This window comes from Melospiza melodia, chromosome 1 (genome assembly GCF_035770615.1).
Source record: "Melospiza melodia melodia isolate bMelMel2 chromosome 1, bMelMel2.pri, whole genome shotgun sequence".
Taxonomy (NCBI): domain Eukaryota; kingdom Metazoa; phylum Chordata; class Aves; order Passeriformes; family Passerellidae; genus Melospiza; species Melospiza melodia.
This window is the reverse complement of record NC_086194.1, coordinates 47700797-47722725: the sequence shown is the minus strand read 5'-3', so window position 1 is coordinate 47722725 and position 21929 is coordinate 47700797. Positions and strand designations below refer to the sequence as shown.

The following is a 21929-nucleotide window of genomic DNA, read 5'->3' as shown; positions in this document are numbered from 1 at the left end:
ACCCTGGTAGTGTATGTAAGTTCTGGCTCAAAAAGAAGTATCAGGAATGCTATCAGAAACTGAGTGGGGTGGAGGGGTGAATGAAGGTCACAAAGAGTTCTAAAACCTACTCATAGATGTATTTTTGTATAAAGTAACATCTTATTGTGTCTGCAATATGGGGAAAAAAAAAATTTAAATAGCGACTCTGTTGCTATTTTAAAGAATGCAGAATAACCAGCCCTCTTACATGGATGAGGTAACAGACTGAGTTTGTAGGTGGAGACTAACACAAATCTAAGCAGACACAAAACAAAAATGGTAAAAGTACTGTCACTAAAATTCAGATTTTCCAAAATCTAAGAAAAACATACTAAGATTTTGAAAGGTATATAAGAAACCCCAGTATTTAATAACACACACAGGAAAATGTAAACAGCTTCCTTTGATATCCCAATTAACAATGAGGGGGGGAAAAGAGTTTCACTTTTCAGTACAGTAATAGCAAATAATAATACAGTAAAAAGCACAGTAATAGCAAGTTAGAAGTCCTGGAGAAAATGCAGGATTTTCTCTTCTGCACTCCTATTACTACATTTTCATCTGACATACTTGCTATGTGCACTCAGAAGCCTTGAGCTACAAGTCAGGAATAAGATGATGGCAGAAACATGACAGTGAGAAGAAACCACAGTGTGATGGACACATATATTTGAAAACTAGTATTTTTAAGACTTGACCTCATTAGAAATGCTATTTAAGTGCAAGTACACTTCTGAAGAGTTGCTATAACTGACATAAACTATTACATTTTTTGTCAGTGCCATGCAGGGAAGTCTCATGCAGACTCACACTAGATGAAACTAAATCACGTCCATTTAAATCATTCCCTCACAACTTTTAAAGCATTAAGAGAGTGTAGAATAGATATTTCTTTAGTAAAAATGGCTTTGTAACTGTCATATGGGTGCAAATAGCAGGTATTTCCAACTATTTTCAGGGATCTTTTTCAGGAAGAACAGCTGTAACTTTGCATACCATTAGCTGAAAAGAACAGTACCCTCTATTTTGATTGAGAAATTTGTACTTAAATATAGTACAAAATAAGAGCACCATTAATTAATAATTATTTAATCACTACTTACTGTTGATGCAGTTACTACATGCAGAGCAGAATATTTGAATGTAGCTATTCGCAAATAGCATTATACAATTCAGTATACAGTAGAGCCTACTTTTAAATCTTTGACTAACTTCATCTGGTTGGCAAGTAACTTCTTGTCAGAGGTAATAAAAATGAGTTTGAAAAAACAGCTGCAGAAGCCCCCAAACACTGCATTGCAACTTTCTTCTCACAAGAGATAATGATGTTGCAATAATTCCCCTGCCATGATAGGCAGCCATATGAGTTGCTAGAGCAGCATTTCAAAGATGACAGTAGCAGGTCTGCTTTTTCAGAGTTTCTAAATAAATATTAACCCATTCTTCTCAAAAACATCCCTGACACAATAGTATTGATCATTCACACAGAAGAACCAAAAATTCCACAAGTAACATATAAACCAAAATAGAAATTAATGCACCAGAACTTTGCGGTATCAGTGTAAAACTCTGAGTAAATGTAACAATTCTCTTCAAAACTGAATCTACTATTTAGCATGTTCAGTGAAACTAGTGTCAGTCTTAGTGAAAGAGGAAAAAACGCCAAATTACAAGTAAACAAGAGGCTGTCTCTTTCCAAACACAGCAAAGAGACAACTGACTGAAGGCTATATGAATACAAACCCACCAGCACCCCTCCCCAAGAAACCCAAAACACCACCACACACTCATAAAACCAGCCAACCAAAAAAAAAAAAAAAAAAAAAAAAGATTAAAATGCAATTCAGCCTTACAGCCTTAACAGGAACTTACTTTGTTAGCTGCCCTTTATTTTTGTTGTTGTCAACACCGTTGTATGTAACAGCTGCCAGTTTTCTGCTTCTGTAGTTCTCATAATGTACATTGTTAGTAACATCCTTCAGGTCCTGCATATGAGTTCTGTCAATAAGTGTAATTTATCAGCTTAGTGCACAAATACAAAATACTACCTGAAAAATCAGTCCCTGTTCATTTTGCAGATTGACTTGAATTAAATTATATCCCTCCAATAATGTCCCATTTCTCACAATGTTTTTACTCTACCACTTAAACTGGAGCTCTCAAGACAGCAGAGGCACAGAAATACCAGGTTATTTTGCACCAAACTATCTAAAGCTTGCAATATCCCAAACACTAACTTACAGGACCAGTCTTTGGAAAGTTTGAGTTCTGTGGATAAACTTGCAGGTAATTTGACAGGCTGATAAGAAAAGTGTGTATTACTACTGTAGTAGGTGGGAAAAATAATGTCAGGCAAGAAACAACAAGCCAAAACTTCCTGGTTACCATCTTTTAATTCTACTAAAGCTAAATGTTAAGTTCAAGACTAAGCTGAAAGAATTCACTTCTTTTCGTAATTTTCCATTGTCAGCCAGGAGAAAAGCAAAGCTTAGCATTCAAACTAAAAGTTTTTACAGCAGATGTCACCTAGTGGACTGCTGGGAGCACAGGACTCAGCACCTAACATAAAGCACAGGCAGTCTTGTTTTAGGTAAGTTTTCAGTGCTTAAGTTTTTAGAAAATGCCTACAACTACATACACATCAGCACTAAGAGATAATCAGGCTCCTCTGGACTAGTAACAGAATAAACTAGTAACAGAAAAAGCAATCACAAAAATTTCACTATCAACACCTCTGCTTGCTAAGTATGTGGTTAAACAAGTTATCATAAAATGTAAGATAACTGTTTACAATTAAAAAATATGGAAATTCGTATGAACTCACTGTCTCAAATTCATTTTTCTCCAATATATGACTTTCCAATCTCTCAGATATACCAGAAAACTTAATGTTCCCTATCAGTTACTCACCTTATCAACATGTTCCTCAGAATTGTGAAGTCACAGTGTTCACCATTTTCAACTGCAAGAAGAAGTAAGCTTTTGTTGAGATGTCAACCAAAATCTGTGCTTTACACAGAGGTAAAATGTCACCCATCTACATTCACTCCAACAACAAATTACTCCCACAGCCTTTCCTTACTCAAACAACATGTGTGTTAGCAGAAGGAAAGCGTTAACCTAACTATAATAATGTGTCTTACTAGCAGAGTTCCTAATGCTCCCCTAAGCCTTACTGGCAAACTCTTCTGAGTCAGTGCAGCAGAATAAGCTACCACAACAGAAGCACAGTTTTGCCAGTTTAACTGTTTCATCCTTTGGCTGCCTCACAGCACAGTTGTGTAAGGATCAGACACTAAGGGAAGACTTCAGTCTAGATCCAGCTATATCCAAAAACCTTTAAAAGACAGACTCAACCTGTTTGTCCCTGCCCAATAAGTTGCAGAAGTCTCCATTTTAATTTTAATATGGATTTAGCTCTTCATTACTGAAGCAAAGGTTGTGTACTGAATTTGATGCACCAACCTACAGATGAAGAGTGAGCTGGCAGCTGCCATTATGATGTCATTACAGATGCCACCTATTCCACTGTGCCCATCACCCCACTGAAGTAGAAGAGGCTGATTCTGTGAGTGGCATTTCCCTGAGAGATCATGAAATGACACTGGAGAAAAACGCACACCCCAGAACTCTCAAATGTGCAGACAGAGAAGGCAACACACAAAGCTCTCAGCACACACGAAAGAAAGGCATAGGGCAGCTTCCAATGTGCTTCTGAAGTAAAGACAGACATTATCATGGCAAGGAGGGAAAAAACTAAGATGAAGGAATTAAAATAGCCCAAGTAAATTCAGTGAATCCTACAGAAAAATGCAGAACGTTGCCACTTTGTGTGTTGATTCTTGTATCTGCACTCCTGCATTATTTTATTCCATGGTTTTACACAGACTGGTAAATTCCGCTCAGATGGTACATGAAGTCATACTCCCAAAAAAGCATCATCTCTGTCCTGACAGACTGAAAGCCACTCCAAGAGGCTCCTTTTAGTTAGGCAAGCTCTTCCTTTCCAAAAGTCATACCACTGCGAACATGAAACCTTTCAGAAATTTGTTTTAAAATAAAGAAAAGTAGCACAATTTTGCACATCTCCAAATGCCAACATAAGAGCCTGAAATAAAGCTTGATCTTCTCTGATGCAGCTGGTTTTTACTTTCTGCCAAACCTCATTTCCTGCCAGACATGCACTTCAAAGTGCTGCAGCATTCCTTTTTAAATATTGGTCCATACACTGCTTGTTGGCTGGGGCTTTTTTGTCTGTTTTACACTGCATCCAATTTATAGTCCATTGCCCTTGGAAGGCAGAAATAGTGAGAGAAAAAAAATTCTTCTTTATTCAACACATGCACACCAAAGGAAAAAACTCAATGATCATGAAAAAACAGTCTAATAGTGATTGTTTTACTACAGAGTGTGGTGCAAGTCATGCCATGTGGCATTTGAAATATATGAACAGCATTAAAGCACAAGAAATGGCTGCCAGAAGAATGTGCAATTATCTTCAAGTCTCTATAGTAGAAAGTAAGTTTTAAACCAATTTTTAAAAAAAGTACTCTATTCATTACCAGGTAACTTTCTGTTGCTACATCCCAGTACTTAAGACCCAGATGTTTTGGGAAAAATTTTATTTATAGCAATTGAACTGATCAAATTAATATTTATAATGTGAATGCTCTAGAAAGAAGAATTTAATATACAGGTTTTAGATGAAGATAATTAAGGTAAAAAAGTTAGAAAACAACTGTAATTTAAGTCACATCATCACCTGCAATAAATTAATACAGGTTTTACAATTTCTCACTGAGGCTTCAAGAGAAATCTGCTAGCAAAGTTACATGTTGTTGAAACCTTTACCTTGTTCCAATATTCTCAGAATAACAAAATAGTATATTCCAATAATTTCCAGACCAAAGATCATTGAAATTAAGCATTTCAAACATGTCAAATACAGACTCATGCCTAGTAAGATTTAAATGGATTTAAAAAATCACAAGAAAGCCTTACCTTCTGCAACACCCCATGGGTACTGCCTTCCTCTAACTCTCTTGCCATTGACTTCAATGATCGTATTACTACCTACCACAGCAAGAGGTAAACGGTCCTACAAGATAAAGTATGACTTTAAAAATCAAAATCTGCTGCCAAAAGATACTGAAAGCATGCCCATGTATCAACTTAACATAAGCTAGGTCAGTGCTGTAACACTGCAATGCAGCTAACCCAGAAGTGCAAGAATAGTGATGTTTATTGACCTCTGCCCAGTTTAATGACTTTATATATACACACACTCCTTCTGAATTCCTTATGCTGCTGCATTCTGTGAATCTAGTTAAGGAACAGACACTACTGTTACTCAGTAAGCTATGCAAGAGGCAAACCATTTCCTATTTATGTAACTGCACAATTATTTACCAAGTCATATACCCACTGGCTACAAGGGCTGTTACTTTGACTGGATCTTGTACCCAGTTTTCAAAGGTTTGGCAAAGAACCACGTCAAGTTCTTGTTTTCAGCTGAACTGAGAATGCCTCCAGTGTAACAAACAACAAAGGAGCCAAGAGCAGCTTCCAGGGGCAGAAAGGGACAGAGTACTACACTTAGTATTTTGCACTTTTGTCTTTGCTTTTATTCTGCTCTTCTCTAGGCTTAGTCCCAGAATATCTTCCATTTTTTGTCCTGTTCATGTTTATCTATCCTAGGAGATTTCCCCAGTAACAAAAAAATTTAAAAGCTCTTACAAGCCGTTACAGCTACTGAACAAACAGAAGCAAGGCTCAAGAAACATACACAAGATGGACTCCAACATGAAAGAACAAACTGAAAACATGAGTAAACTAAGAAAAGGCCTTTCAACAGCCTGACAGTCCTTTTGATTTTCTTTAGTCATTTATCTCCATTAAGGTTTCAGTGTATCAATCAGCCAGAGAGCTATTAGCTGTAATGCACACATTTTATGCCACTGCACATGTCTGTCTGAAAGAAAACCCTTGCCTCCTTCAAAGCTCAGAACCAAAAAAAAAAAGTGGTAAGCTGTGGAGGGTGGACAGAAGTCAAATAAGGATGAATTTTAAAAAGTGATCTTTAAGAGTTCATTAATGAACATGTGATCTAGTGCTCTCATTCTGAATTTTAGCTATTGAAGGACTTAGATGACTTAATAATGTCATTCATTGCTTCTGATAAGGAACACTGACCCTCAGGACAGCTTTACATGTGATTTCTATATTCTAAACACTTTAGTGGGCTCTTCATTAATGACAGAATGCTTTTCAAACTCGACCCCCCCTTGCCCCTCCATAAGCACTTTTTCAAAAGAAAATTAGTTTACCTTTATCTTTTTAACAATCTTATTTTCTTCTTCATCATCTGTTTCTGGAAATTCATATATTTTAATTTTGTGTTCTTGGATTTCTTTCATTATCTAGAAACAAAATTATTATATTTTTGAGGATTTCATACTTCATAACAGCCTGATTTTTTGCTGATTCTCCTCCTTTTGTTAGATACATAAAATCCTTTCGATTACCCTGACTTAAATTACAACATAACATTTAACACCCTCAGGTGACCTCAGGTTAATAGTGTGATCATCTCTCCTTAGCCAAGAGAAGACACAATCAGAGCTAGAGCTCCCAGATACCAAAATATTATCCACCAACACAAGGCAGCAAAAATTAATATCAGTTTTCTACAACAGGACAAATAAGAGGTTTACTCTAAAGGAAATTCTGTCTGCATAGAGTTAGGTGCAAAACCTAATACAACAAACTTTCAGACTAGTTTTGCAATTGGGTTCTTTAAAAACCAGATACTTGAATAGATAATTGCAGGCACGCTTTATCCCTTTGAGTTCCCACAACAGCTACTGCTGTCACTCCTATTCTTTTCTGTTTCCATCACACCTGAGCAGCTCTTGCTTGAAGCAGGATCACCTGCCTATTTTAATAGAGCTTGTGACTGATGGACTAACTCTAGCAGTTAGTACTGTTGAAAAACACTCACAAGCAATAATAAAGTGACTGTCCTGTTTTGATGCTATATTTGTCTGAAGGGTATTTTTAAAAACAAGCTGATTAGTTTCGCAGAATTTTAGGATGGAAAAATATTAGACCATTTAGCTGACAGCTGCACTGCAGAGCCCTGGGGAATATTTCTGGCTCATGGGTTTGCAGCCTTAGGAGAAGTTAAGTTTCCAAATCATGCAAGGACTTATTTTCATAGTTTGGTTTGGGAAAGTCCCCCCTGTTTAACACCCACTCATTCATAAAGCTACTGATATATTTAGAAATATTCTGTGCTGTACCATTTTTTTTCCTGTCATTGAATTTTTAATTTTATCTATTTAAATCAAGAGTTTTACACACAACACCTCTTAATGCCACCTTTTCAGAACTCTGTGTTCTTCTAAACTAGGACTGGACAGAGTTCAATAAAAAAATTTTATGTCTTGTCTTGTTCTGGGTCCTCCTTGTCTTCTTCATACAATACTACAAAGCTTAACTGTTCTACTCTGATAATGTAGCTGAAAATAAAACATAAACCACTTGTAGACACTCACAGCAAACACATTCTACAAATACAAAGACATTGTACCAGTTGTATCAATGCTAGAATTATCTCACCATCTTTAAAATGCTTTACCACACCCAAGAGTAAACAAGTTTACTGATTCTCATGTAATACCTGAGGTATCTTTAATAATTACAGTGCATCAACATAGAAGTGAATATCTCAATGCAATCAGTAAAACTGTGATACTGTTGAATACCTTATTTTTTAACACACTTCTGTTAGGCACCTAAATCCTGAAAGCTTCTTTCCTCCCTTACTGATTTTTATCTCAGCAGTGAATTATTTTACTTGCCAAGAAACATACTATACTTGAAACCACTTCCCCTGAGGACAGAAACAAGATTATTTCACCAAGAATTATAATTAAATCTAGAGATATAAATTACTTAGCTTTGCTGTCTCAAGTTATTGCTTCAGGGTTTAAACTCTGCATGTAAGTTAAATCTCACCATTTCCATAGGGACCAACTTACTAAATTATCCTATGTTGTAAATATTAATTTTTCAACTCACCTGTTTTTTAAATTGTTGGCATTCCTCGGGTGTAAGTGTGTCTGCTTTGGCAATAAGTGGAATAATATTCACTTTTTCATGCAGGCGCTTCATAAACTCTATATCCAAAGGCTTAAGTCTGAAATACAGCATTAGAGCTTTGCAATTTACATTAATTAAACAAGACTGTACAAATGATGAGATTCGTCCTGACAACTACTCTTAAGACACTGAACTATGAGTGAATGATGACTGAAAATGAAAAGGTTACCTGCAATTATTACAGCAAATCCCCTAAATTGTATAATACAAGAGCAATAAGTGGTAAGTTAGTATTACTAGCTGTCATAAGTCTTCTGCTAGCTGAAAGTACACTCATTTAAGCAAGATGTAAGAACTCTATGAAGGTAGTAAAGTCTGTGTTATTAGCTGGAAGATAATCCCACTTAAAGCCTGACTGATAAGAGCTCACAGTTGTGAATTATGCTCTGTTCACACACAGAGTTGCAGGTTCTGAAAGTCTCTGTATGCTTCCTCTTGAGAGTGGGCTAGGAGACTTTTTATTTAACCCCTGTAGCCTATGTACAAATGAATTAGAAATATCTCACCTCTAAACTGGTATGTAAAACAAAAAGACAGTTATGAAAGTGGATGGCAGTGATAAAAACTAAACCATCATATGGGTATAGGGTGGCTGTGTGGTTGTATATTCACCGTCTATGTGGATCAAAGTGGTCAGTATTTCCTGTTTCCTGAAGTAAAACTAGAGAGGTTTTGATGCATTAATGACAGCAAGTTTAGTCAGGCTTAAAGGATTCACTTAGAGGATTTAACAAGATTATTTTTCATCCTAAAAAAATTAGTATTAGGAACATTAAAACCAGATTAATTTGGTACTGAAATTTCTGAAAACCATACATAAAAAAAGAATGAAGAAAATGTTCAAGAACGCACAATTAACTTCATTTTTACATTTTCTACCTGCCACTGATTTCACCAGTTCTCAACATGTGCCCATTAAATAGCTAACATTAAAGCACATCTACATTATAAGCACTCTTTTGGTTATCCATTCACCTTAATATGCTTTCCTCCTACTTGCTTCAAAAAGCTACCTAGGGCAGCAACACTGGGTTGAAGAGCAGCTGCCAAAGCAGAGTTGTTCAAGAGGTCTGCTGAACTAAGGACTTGAGTGTTTACAGAGGAGACTGAAGTAGGAAAGCTTTATATAAAGATTCCAAAATTGCAGAAAGATTGTGAATTCTATCATCATCCCATTCACTTACCTGGAAGGCTCCTCCTGCCCCTCCACTCTCTCCCCCTGTTTCCACAGAAACCAATTCAATCATTTCAGGTGTTTATGGGAATACTAGCTAAAATGGTGGGATGTATTTAATAGGACTTTAACTGTTATTTTTTATAATCTCTAAATTTCTAAAGCAGGCTTTTACAGATGTATTAAAATGACAAGCAGAAGCAAGCTCACCCATAAATGCTTAACTTCAACATAAACATAATCATGCATTAAGAGTAAAGAGGACACTACTTGGTGGGTTAGATGTGCTGCTGTCTGCAGAGGGAACAGGAGTAAAGACTGCATCACCACAAAAACCAGGTAGGAAGTGAGCTCTGTCCTTTCAGAGAGGGCAGCATCTTAAAAGAGGAAACGAATGCTAAAAGCAGCACCAATTTTCTTCATTAACTTCCTTACTGAGATGACTATTTTAAACATTTATTCCAGGAATTGAAAAACAGCATGAAAACCTAGCATAATTGTACACCTTTTTCTCCCCTAAAAATAACATGAAATACCTGTACAAGGAATATTATTTTACGGCTTTTAGCCTCACAAATTTAGTGACCAAATTTTAATCCATTGGAAACATTACTTTTCTTTTTCCTTAAGAACAACTTGTACCTCCCACTGATTTAGGAAGTTCTAACAGACATGGGGGTGTGCAGGGAAGACATGCTTTTTGAAAATTAGCTCAGAAATAATTGACTAACACAAGGGATCGTCTTCCCGTTATTTAAATTACATTTTGGATTTTGCACACTAGTAAAACAGCATGTAGAGAATTCAAATGTTTGCATATAAAACTGACATGCATGTTGAGCAAAACTGGCATTACAAACATGCCTGTTGAACAACAACAAAATACTTAATAAAGGCAAGTCTACATAAAAAAAACCTCCACCCTCTGGCATTTCTTTCCATATTTGGAAGTATCTGTACAGTTCAAAATTATTAGACCCATTCCAATGCTAGCTAAGGAAGCTAAGTATAATAGCTGGCAGTTTTTACTGCCTGAGGAATACTCTTTAAATTCCTTCATCACTCCCTTCAACAAGTTTTACTACTTTTGACCAACACAATAGAATAGGCTTAAACTTATCTTCACCTCCTTCTGGTTTTGAAGGTGTAACTCAAGCGTCTGACAAATTTAATAATGATACCATGATAAAAAGATAAACAACCAGCTTCAGATAGTTAATCTGTACCTAATACACCCTGGAAATGCAATTCTCCCTGTCTACCACTAGATAGAAGTCTGATCTAGTAAAAACTGTGCAGGGGTGGAAGATCACATAATAACTGAAAAATAATCTGCAATGCCTATACTGGAAGTGCCACTAGACAAAATACTACACACCAAGTGAATTATTGATGTGCTTACAAGGAGGCATGAAACTTTCCATCTTCAATTTACACTAATGGGAGGGAGGAAGAATGGAAAGGAAAATTCCTTTTGCTTGACATGTGAACCACTTTCTCCTAATGTGATCTAAGGACATACAGATCACAAACAGACCTGGCATCTGTGAACGTCTTTGCATTTTTCATTGCTAGAATTCTATCTCTCTTGTTATGCAATTAATGTGCAATTGTACTGTCTGGTGTTTGGCTTGCTAATGTTTGACAAGCCAAAGTAAACTCATCTTTGAAATTAAGCATGATCTGCAGGACATTGAGAAAATTTGATTTAGAATTCAGATTGACAAATTTTTATCTGAGATAAGAGAATGAAAATATAAAATACACTAATACAAACCCATGTCCTGAAGGAGCAATGAAGTATAAACAACACTGCACTCTATTATCTGGCATCTGGCGTCTGTTCACTCGAGATTCTGCATTCAGGTAGTCCTCAAATTTACTGTCAATGTAGTCAATAACTGGCTGCCAGCTGCAGAGATTACATGAATAAAAACCTGTAAGTTACATTACTCACATAAAGAAACCTATTTTTGCTAAGAAATAGATGTTCACAATTTCCCCACAGCTTGGGGTGGGTTTTTTTGCTTTTCATTTGCTTTTTTTTAATTAAGGTACTTCAACACTGCAACTGATCAACTCTTCAACCTAAAATTGAGTTACATAGTTCTGAAGATACAATGTGTGAGTCCACTGAAAAAACCTTTCAAACACAACCACCTTCATTGTAAAAGCATAAAAAGAGAATACTTAAGAACTGTAGCTAAAGGAATATGCTTCACTGATCACATCTTGTGACAGCACAGAAGGTGGTTCTGCACACTGCATGTGTGGATAAAGAGCCAAATGTACCATTCAGTTTAAGGGGAAAGGCTGACTGCACTTCAGTCAAGTTATAAAGGCACTTGGAATTACAGTCGTTAGAAGTTTTCAGCTAAATGAAAAGTTTAGAAGTGTTAGTATTTTAACTGAATACTGAAACGTGCATTTTAAAATATGTCACAAGGTATTCTTATACACACAAAACGCAATGCAGAATTATCATGGGAGAACATACAAAGAATGCCTTACCAATTACTATTATCCACAGCATCTCCAAATCCTGGTGTGTCAACTATTGTAAGTAGTAACTGAACACCACCTTCTTTGATTAAAACTTTTGACTGCTCAACCTGTAAAATGAATACAGTAAGATTAAATTTTTAGCAGTTTAGTCAACTATCTTAAACACTGGGAAAAGCATTCAATGAATAAGAAGCCTGACAAAAATTGCTAACTTTTCTGCTTCAGAGGTATGCTGTGTCTGTGTTCTGCTTATAAAATCCCAATAATTTTACAATAATGAATATTTTTTAAAGAAAAAGATCATTATTTAAATAAAGTCAGTGATAAAAGAATTCTCTAAGTATATGGGATATCTTAATACTTAAATTCCTGATAAACAGGAAAAACCTTAACCAGGCATTAAATTTGAAAAAGTTTTCAAAGAAAATGACACTTTTCAAAACTAATCCTCCGCACAAGCACCTTAGACACTTCTAGTCCTGTTAATGTATTTTTAAGAATACATTTATTTTTCAGCTAGCATAATGGCTGGGAACCATCTCAAAGTGATGGTTTCCTATTACCTACAGAATTATACTGGAAAGTAATACAACCTGGCTGCAATCTGCTGAGCTAGACCTCATGTGACTGTAATGCATTGGGCTCCTGTTAGCTCAAGCCACTGATGGAAACCCTCCTCAGAAGGCAACTGCATCAGCACAAGGAATGATGCAAGATCGGGGTGTGGGAGTTCATGCCTCCAGTTGTGACCACACACCCACAGCACAGCTCAGGCAGCTAGCACTGAACATGTCACCCAACAGATTAGGCATGTCATGACAGAGAAGAACCAGGCTAAGCAGCACATGGACTGCTACCCTCTTCTCCCTACTAATATTTCAGTAATTATTGATATTGCCAATGTCAGTCCATCTGTCTGAGAAAGTGCTGTACACCACCGTACTATCAGTGAGATGCACAGCAGTATGAAATGACAAACCCATGTTGGCTTCTTTCCAATTTCTCAAACATTTAATCATCCTTTTTTTTTCCCCTGATATTAAAACAATTCCTATTAAATCACAAGTTACACCATTTTCTAGATATGATTCAAGAAATCAGCCATGTAAGCCATTTACCCAGAAACACATGAGAGCTGGAAAACTCAAGGTAATGCCATCTTGTTGCTCATTGCTTAACATTCCTTAAGTCTCACAAACCCTAACTGGGGAGGGAAAACAAAGTTCTATTTATAATAAACCCTATCTGGATGGTCTCTTGACCAGTTCAAGATTTGAGAAATATCATATTAATGCTTCGTAAGCTCTTGCACATCTCTGATTGTTATGCAAGTGAAGCAGACTCCCACAGCCACACCTGAACATTATTGCAAATGCTCTGCAGTCACTGCTTATGTGACACACTGTAAACCCACAAGATAAAACTACTACTGCAGAAAGTCAAACTAAATCCCTCTTGCACAAGTGTAACACTGATTCCAATGCAGAAGAGAATATCCAGAATCACAAAAAACAGTAACTACCTACAAAGAAAGCTTCCTATTTCATCTCTGAGTATGCAGAGTGCTGTTTTACCTATTCATCAGTAGGGATCCTACCCAAGTTGGATCAGTCCCTTTCGCTGTTTCGCTGCTAGTTCTCAAACAGTTAATGGCTACCAGGATACCGGTCAGAGAAGTATTCAGGTTGGGCTGGACTTCAAGACCACCCAATTCAAATTCCAACATGAACTGGCCTTACTACAAGGTTAGGAAGGTGTAAAAAAAAAAAAAAACCCAGGAATTAAAACCAACCAAACAAAACAGTACACACACCAGCCTATGCCACCACCAAGTTACTCTTTGACAAACTATACAACTCTCATCCTTCCAAGAGCATGCAGCTGAAAGCCATGAGAACCTAGGAATACATGCACTGCTTTAGAAACGTACATTTTAACTACGGTGAGTGTATTTCCTCCATCCTCTAGAGTTCTATCAAGAAAATTTTATTGTACACAATTGATACCAGAACTCGAGACAGTAATCCCCTGCCATAGTCAACTCAGCCAAGAGTTTACTACTCTCAAGCTTTGGGACACAAGAGATTAACTTCTGATTCCTTGCATTCTTTTGGCTATCTTGCATATAGTAACCACACAGCCCTCCTATTACCAAGCTCTCTGCAAGTATACAAAATCCACAACACTTGCAAAATACTAGAGATGATAATGTTAAGAGATGCACTCTTGCCAAGAGCTACAAGGTATCAGCTTTATTCTCCAGCACAAAAATTCCCAGCAAGAACCATTAAATTATTATGGGCTCACAGTGGAATGCTTTTACAAAAGAAGCAATTAATAAAACATTATCTTGAACATATGTTCATAACAAAGGAAAAGAAAGGTCAGGAGATCTCTGAAATGTCATGCCAAGCATTTTCCCTGATTCTGCATGCTTGTAAAATCTAAGTGTGGCTGAATTTGTGAAGTCACCTTCTGACAAATGGTCTGCAGCAACTGAATCTCTGCAGACAGTGCTAATACATTACTGGGTTGTGAGGATTTAATTTTTTTTTCTTACTTTTCATAAATTCATGTAGGTATCTCGCTATCAGAGCAGGATTTTCACAAACCTACAGAACAAGAGACATTAGCCGATGAATTAAAAGTCCTGTGCTTGTGCTGTGGACAATCAAACCACATGCAGGATATATTGTAAGCAGTAGATTCTACTGGTAGGAAACAGTAGACGAAGACCCTGCCACAAAGCCTCTGCAAAGCTGCATTTTTCTAACCTAAATGGATGTGTCCATACATGGTCAAAGGCAAAGAAAGCAGCAACATCTGGAAAAGATCCAGAAAATCACTGTAAACTAGTGTCATTCACAGTTAAGCATCCAACTGCATCCCATCATCTGATTTACAAGTATTCCCAAGGGATTCATGGAAAACATTAGTTCAAGTCTTGGAATTTAAGACTTTTAAAGAAAAGTCTCCTCCAAAGAGACATTTTCCCATGCACTCCAGTCAGCTGGGTCACACGGGTCTCCTTGGCAGCTACTACACAGCGTTCATCACTTGGTGCTTGTTACAGCTTGATTGCTTTTTATTGGATGAAACATGCCTTTGCCATCCTGCAGTTAAGGCAGTCAGATAATGATCAGAGAAAACACATTTAATACCCTCTCATTTCTCAGTGTGTTTCCTTTGAATTCATCTGACACCAAATCACTTACTCTTAACCGTTTTTCTGCATTTTCTATGAGATTAATGCAAAGGAGCTGCCAACAACTCCAAACTGCAAAAGCCCAAACCACAGTTTGTGTTTATCTGTGTGAGAGCCTCATACACAATTCCTGATCAGTAAGTTGTTCCCACCATATAAGAACAGGTGATTATTACAACCAAGATCTGAGGATGCTTAAGTGAGGTGGTTTCTCTCATCCCTACCCTACAAAACCCTTTTATCAGTCCTCAACTTAAAAAGGTTTTCACTGGCAGAGTACAAATCCAGTGGATCCAAACAGCAACTCCCACTGCTTATTCTTTAATATTTGACAGGAAACACCTCCACATCATAGACACTGCTACCACACACGATTTTCCAGCTTGTAGGGGGAAACAATTTTATCCTCACTTACACTGACAATGAAATAAGATAGTTTCACTTTCTTTCTTAAAATGCTACACTGACTTTTCATTCATTCCAAGAAACTGAAAGCAAAGCTGCACTGTAAGTATATTAAAAAAAAAAAAAAAAAAAAGTACTTATTAGATGAAGCCAAAATATTAGTTTCTGGAGGGGAAGACAGTCTTTAAATCTATTTCATTCCCACCATATTATTTTCTAAGTCATGTCAGACTCCAATTCACTACTGAAAATAGCTTTGGCAAGCTCTTGCCCTCAAGCTTTAGCCCACATAGTGGAAGTAAGAAGAAAATGCAAAGACTTTTCAGCCTGAGCTCTGTTCAAACCCTTTTCTTCCCCTCTCCAGCTTTACATACAAAAAATAAATCATTAAGTGAGGCTTTCTGGAAAGTATGTTTCTTTTACTTAAACCAGTAAATCAATACAAATCAAACCACCTTGATGGTCAGAATGAACAACAGATCATCTAATCCTGCCCCCTAACAGATGAAAGTACTTAACTCAAATTCCAGAAATTCCACACAGATTTTCGTATTTTTTCTTACACTGATGCATCTTTAACTAGGGGAGGAGTGAGTTCTCTGGAAGATGTCTTGGTTTGGCTTTTTTTGTTAGTTTAAGTACAAATTCTTCCAAAGATTTTTCCCGTCTGAAAAAACCAAAAATCTTCCAATGACAGGGAATCCATCCCACAGTTATTTAAACTAAAATTCAATGAACATAACCTGAATTGGTTTAGCTTCTGCTAAACTAAGATGTAATCATCAGTAATGAAATCATGCCACATCTCTCTTCCAATAAAAAGTCACCCATCTATTCAGTTTTCCAGCAGTCTCTGATTGGCTCAGTAATAAGTACATTATATGAGAGTTTAACTCTCTGCACACCTCTTCCATCCCACTTAACATCTCTTTGAAACAAGTAAGCTGTTTCAAGACCTTATTCAAATAATGGTCTGATGCCCCTGATAACAAGCTTTGAAGTCCATTCTGTCAGTCACTATGGTTTTACATTAAACTGATAAAGCAGCATAACAGATATGAACAAAGCTAAGAAACTATTAATATATTGTTAATCAAACCCTGGATGTTCAAAAGCTTTTCTCAAATAAGACAAAAATTATATTCTGCAATGAATTCATTTTGTAATAGTATTCAAGCTTTAATATTAAGCTAACTGATAAGCAATGCAATTTAAACGTCTCAATATGGACATAATAACTAACTTTTTCCTTCTACTGTGGTAATGATTCTGTGTTCTGATACTGGATTTAAAAATGTCTTACCCAAAACCCCAAACAAAAAAAAACCCTGAGGTCCCACAAATCAATAAGGACAGTGGTTCATGACACTGGAGCCTAATTACTTGATTCCAATCAGTAAAAAAGCACTCTATTTTACAGCTTCTGTTTAGCACCTTGCATACCCTCCTAACACAACAAAGGGCTTAATCACTTTATGACAACTCTACAATTGCCCAGTCCTTTCAGCCACAGTGGAATTTTGCAGCTGAAGGAACTCTGCTGGACAACAGCAGCAATGGTGAGCATCCATGGCCCTCACCTGAACAAAGTCAGATTATCACAAGCTATCTTCACCAAAGTCTTAGGCAAGTGCACATCAAGAGAGGTGAGCAGAGCTCATGCATCCTTACTCAGGTGCTCAGCTGTGGAGGCAGAAAGTACCTCACAAACACAATGATTCCTAAACTACCCATAGCATTATTACTTCTTAGCATTAGGTAGCTGTCATCTTTAGTAATCTTTTTATAAGACAGAAAACATGCTCCTTTTCTTAAGGGAAAGTAGCAAGTAACAAGTTATTACACAAAAAAAAAAAAAAAAGATCAGCTTCAGTTTTCCAGTCTTTGGCTTAATATTTTATGTGGATCATGCACTTGCCTAGGTCTAGTGCTTAAAATCAGGTAGGTTCGCCCTAGTCCCTGATGTTTTACAGTAACAACTTGTAACAGGTAAACAAACAAGGTACCATTATGCCACTAAAGATACAGTCTGCACAAGACCCACAGATACTTTTATACCCAGGTCGCCACCCTTCTGTCAAATCATTTACCATTTGGTCTCTAAAAGCCTGTCTTTAACAGACAGGTTTTACTGCAGATCTATGTGTTTCTACAGATTTCCTCACTATTTTAATTGATAATAAAAATACATTTTCAAAGAGTTCTGCACATATATGTGCATTTTAATCTACAGGCAAAACACAAAACACTTCAGGGCTCCCACATTTCTACAGGCTACAGATTTGAGAACCTGAAAGTTTTGCTGTTCAGAGACACTGAATATTTCTTAGTGGTTCATATAATGACTAAATGTATCTTGAAACTCAGGATGATTAAATGTGTGACAACTTATATCACCTTACATTACTAAATTGAAAGTTAAAATATTCAGGCTGTACCATTTTTCCCCCAGACATACCTGTACAGTCTTTTTAATTCTGTGTGAAGGACCTGGATACTCTGGGGAATACAATTCTGTTAAGAATAATGAGTTGATTAATGTTGATTTTCCCAGTCCAGATTCACCTAGAAGAAAACAGAACAGTTTCAGTAAAACCAGGAGTATAATATCAAATATAAACATTTAGATCCACATTTCAAATCCGCTTTAAACATAGTACCTGAAAACATGCACTGCACTCTTAAGACCTTGAGAATCTATAATATTTTCCAATTTCAAGGGAAACCTTTCAAATCCAACTGCCACTGTTGGGCTCTACAGACATTAATTTTTCTGATCATATTAAGAATTAAGTACATTGAGCACTTTTGTCCATTTCTCCCATTACAAGATACAGAGATGATATTACATTCAATTTTATACACAAGCTATCTTCCTGGTATAACTCATCATAATGCCAAAGCAGATTAAGTTGTCTCCTTTATTTCAAATATTATTTATTTGAGAGTCTTTATTATCAGGGTGAGGGTGGGAGTAGGGGTGGAGGGAGAAAGACTGAGATTAGCTGGCTATAACTACTAAAGCCACAAGAGATAAAATGAAGTTTCAAACTACATGGTTTGCCTGGGAATTTTGTTGTTGTTGGGGTACAGAAGGGGGCTGGATTTTATTAGGCATTTTTTGATAATTTCTTCATGACCAACAGTAAATCAGCCTTATTAAACAATGAACTGCCATGACAATCCAAGCAAATACAGCTAAGGACACCACAGCAAAGGTTATCCTCCATTTACAGCTCTACAGAGACAAGGGCAGGAATTTCAGATCAATTATTTAGTATTCTAAAAGAAAAGTCTTTTGTTTAGGTTTTTTTTTTTTTTTTTTTTTTTGTTAAGAAACTTCAACACAACAATTCACAATGGCATTAGAGTTAATGAGAAAGGTATAAAAAAATGGGTTTTTTCTGTTTAAATTTCATATGCAGTCTGTCAGTTCATTGACCTAAACAGAAACAGTCACAGAGAAATTTGCTTTCAAGCTAACAAATTTGAGGGCAAACCATGTACTTTCACTACAGTAAAGGGGAGGGGGAAAATTAGCTGAACTGGGCCCATAATTGAAAAGTAATACTTAGCTAAAGGACTAATCACTCCAGCCCCAACAAACATTGTGCTGATTTGGAGACTGAGCTGAGAAAACCTCCAACCCTGTCTTGTGGTAAATGTCCTGGGTTAATGCAAGAGAGTTCTGTAACAGGGAGCAGTCAGGAGCTGTCTCCCCTGTAATGGGTATCTGGGTTTCCTACAGGAGCTGGCTCACACACAGCAGCCATCTCGATTACCGCGGTGCAGCACGGAGTGTCTGCAGCACGGAGCAGAGGAGCGATCTCATTAGCTACCCTGTAAAGGGATTAGCAGCTGACGAGACGCTGCAAGCAGAGCTCTGCCGGCTGTCCGCGCCCTCAGCAGCGCCTGCTCCTCAATCCCCACCCTCTGGGACAGACGAGCTAAGCCGCGCTGCGACAGAGCAGCGGCTGCCCACGGCCAGGCTGATGGAAAGGGAGATAGGTACTCCAGGTATGGGTGTCAAAAGAGCAATGAACACTAACCCCACCAGGACAGGTTTAGGCAAGCCAGCAGGGACATGCTTGCTGACAAGATTTCATCACTGCCCGGCACATTTTGCCTTTTTCCGTGGTCAGATGCATGAGACACCTATGAACTCTGCCTCCGAGCCTGGTTATAAAAGACACCCGTTTGCTACTCTGCATCTGCAAGACTTAAAGGGCAGGGACAGCTGCAGCCGAGGGGCCTCCCCACCAATTCTGCAACAGAAAGAAGCGTCTGAAATGCCCAACTTCCCATTCTCATAGATACATCCTGGTTAAAGCTTAACCTCCATCTCACAACCCCGCTCAAGAGATAGACATCATTCCAGTTAAACTGAAAGTTTTTATCCACCCTACTGAAGCCCTCAAGAGGGTGGTCTGGTTTCCAAATGTACAATTCATATCCCTTCAGTAACCTTTGCTTTTTAACTTGACCATAATCTTGTAAAAGGCATCCTACTACAGTATTGAAGAAAGATTTTAGCATCAGATTCCACTCGAGTATACAACAAGGGCTGCTCCTTCTTTCTCCCTTCTATTAGGGTTACTGCCAATCTTAATATGCTGAAGAATTTCAGGTGAAAAACACTGACAACTACCACTTCTCCTGAAAATGAGTGCCTGTCAAGTTGTCATTGAAATTCAACATATGGAAATAAGATTTTCAGTTTCAAAAGAGTGTAATGGAAAACCAGCAGCTTGCCCTAGACGGCTTGGGCAGCTGTGGCACTCCATACCAAGCAGTCTCTGAACTGCTGAAGCATTACACCCTGAGAGAGCTGAGGTTTGTTCCCCTCCTGCACTGCCCTCGCAGCTGCAAGGATGTGAAGACAATTTTGAGCTGAAATTAGTGAAAAGAAAGTATGCTAAAGATATTTATGCTCAGTCTTGTTCCCAAAGGTGCCCAGCATCCTGGATATCCTTACCCATCATGCTAACTTTAATCAGCCAGTGCAGATTATAACAGTTTAAACTGCTTAACTGCTAGCAGTAACTGAGGTATCACATGTAAGAGTCTGCATCAATGCACCACTCCTGGATGCAGTTGTGCCTTAGACCATGTAAAGGGTCAACATCTGCAACAGCAGTAAGAGGCTAGAACATCAAATAAAGCAATTGCACTGAAACTGTAGGTAAAAACTCTAACTGGAACATTTAAAATTGTATTATAGGAAGTTGTACTGCTTCCACTGTAATAAAAACAAGAGTTTCTCTGATAACTGCAATGAAAACAGAATTAGAGAAACCAACTGTAAGTGAACATTCTATCAGCCTTTCTGGACACACTAAAATATTGTCATTTTCATTAGAAATACAGTAAAAAAAAAAAAATTCAAACCCCAACCAAAACAACCTCCACAAATTCCCCAAACACACACACACAAAACACCCTGAGCTCCACAGCCAAACAAAACCCTCTGTCCTTCCTAAAATTACCTAAAAGGATTGCTTACTGGAAAGGCTGGGAAATCGGCTTCCACGGATGGAACAGGCTTTGAATATGACTAACAATACCACAAGGGAGAAGGGAAAACAAGTGAAATTTAATTTGCCTTTACAGAAAAAAAATTATACATCCCAAATAAAATGCATCTTCCCACTTTCAGTGGGCATGTCTGATGAGATTTTGCCCTTTAACCATTGCACAAACTGGCAAAACAATGCAATGTAATAGAAACTTTTCAACAGCAATAACTTCCAATCACTTAACGAATTATGATGTGTTAGACCTAGGTAACTAATTTAGAGTGAGCAATTTTTAGAAATTTGTTTTAAAAAGAAGAAAAAAAGGAAAACATTTACTTTGCGGGGTAATCCCGAATACACAATGTTAATTATTTCTGGTATCCAGGTACTGCTTTAACCTTGCCCTCACTCTCCCATTAAATATTTCACATAGGCATCAAATTCTTCTGAATATTGTTCTTTTTCTTCATTATTTTGTGTCCCATATTTATGAACAGCTTAGTGTTTCCAAATGTTAACATTTTATCAGGCTGTTTTTATAGCCACATTCAAAGACATGAAGCTGGCCACTCTTGTTGGCAGAAATAAGCACATACTTGTACTAACATACTTTTGTGAAGGAATACCTTTTGTGAGTCCTCACAGGACTAGCAGAAGTTCCAACTCTTCTCAAGTCCATGAATTTCTAAATGGCTGTACAAATAGAGTGGAACTCTTCTTATACATGTGGGTTAACAATTACCTCTTGACCATTAGCATATTTCTAAAGATGGCTCATAGCACATCACTTTACTAACCCTGGATAGCAAAACTTTTTCTCCTGTGAACAAAACACTGACCAAGTACCTTCCTTTTTTCCTACACATATAAGACCAGCTGTTAACATGAGGAAACAGACCAAGGAAAAAACCCAAAAAACAACACATTCAGTCTACTCTTT

General features: G+C 37.3%; 1 protein-coding gene across 1 annotated transcript in view; it reads right to left on the bottom strand.

Annotated features, from left to right (window-relative positions):
- Positions 1 to 21929, bottom strand: part of SEPTIN7 (septin 7) — a 65410-nt gene that overhangs the window by 8832 nt on the left and 34649 nt on the right. The window contains 8 exon segments of the mRNA XM_063170615.1: positions 1894 to 2019; positions 2932 to 2983; positions 5023 to 5119; positions 6348 to 6440; positions 8104 to 8221; positions 11136 to 11270; positions 11870 to 11970; positions 17932 to 18038. Coding sequence (XP_063026685.1) covers positions 1894 to 2019; positions 2932 to 2983; positions 5023 to 5119; positions 6348 to 6440; positions 8104 to 8221; positions 11136 to 11270; positions 11870 to 11970; positions 17932 to 18038 — 829 coding nt within the window.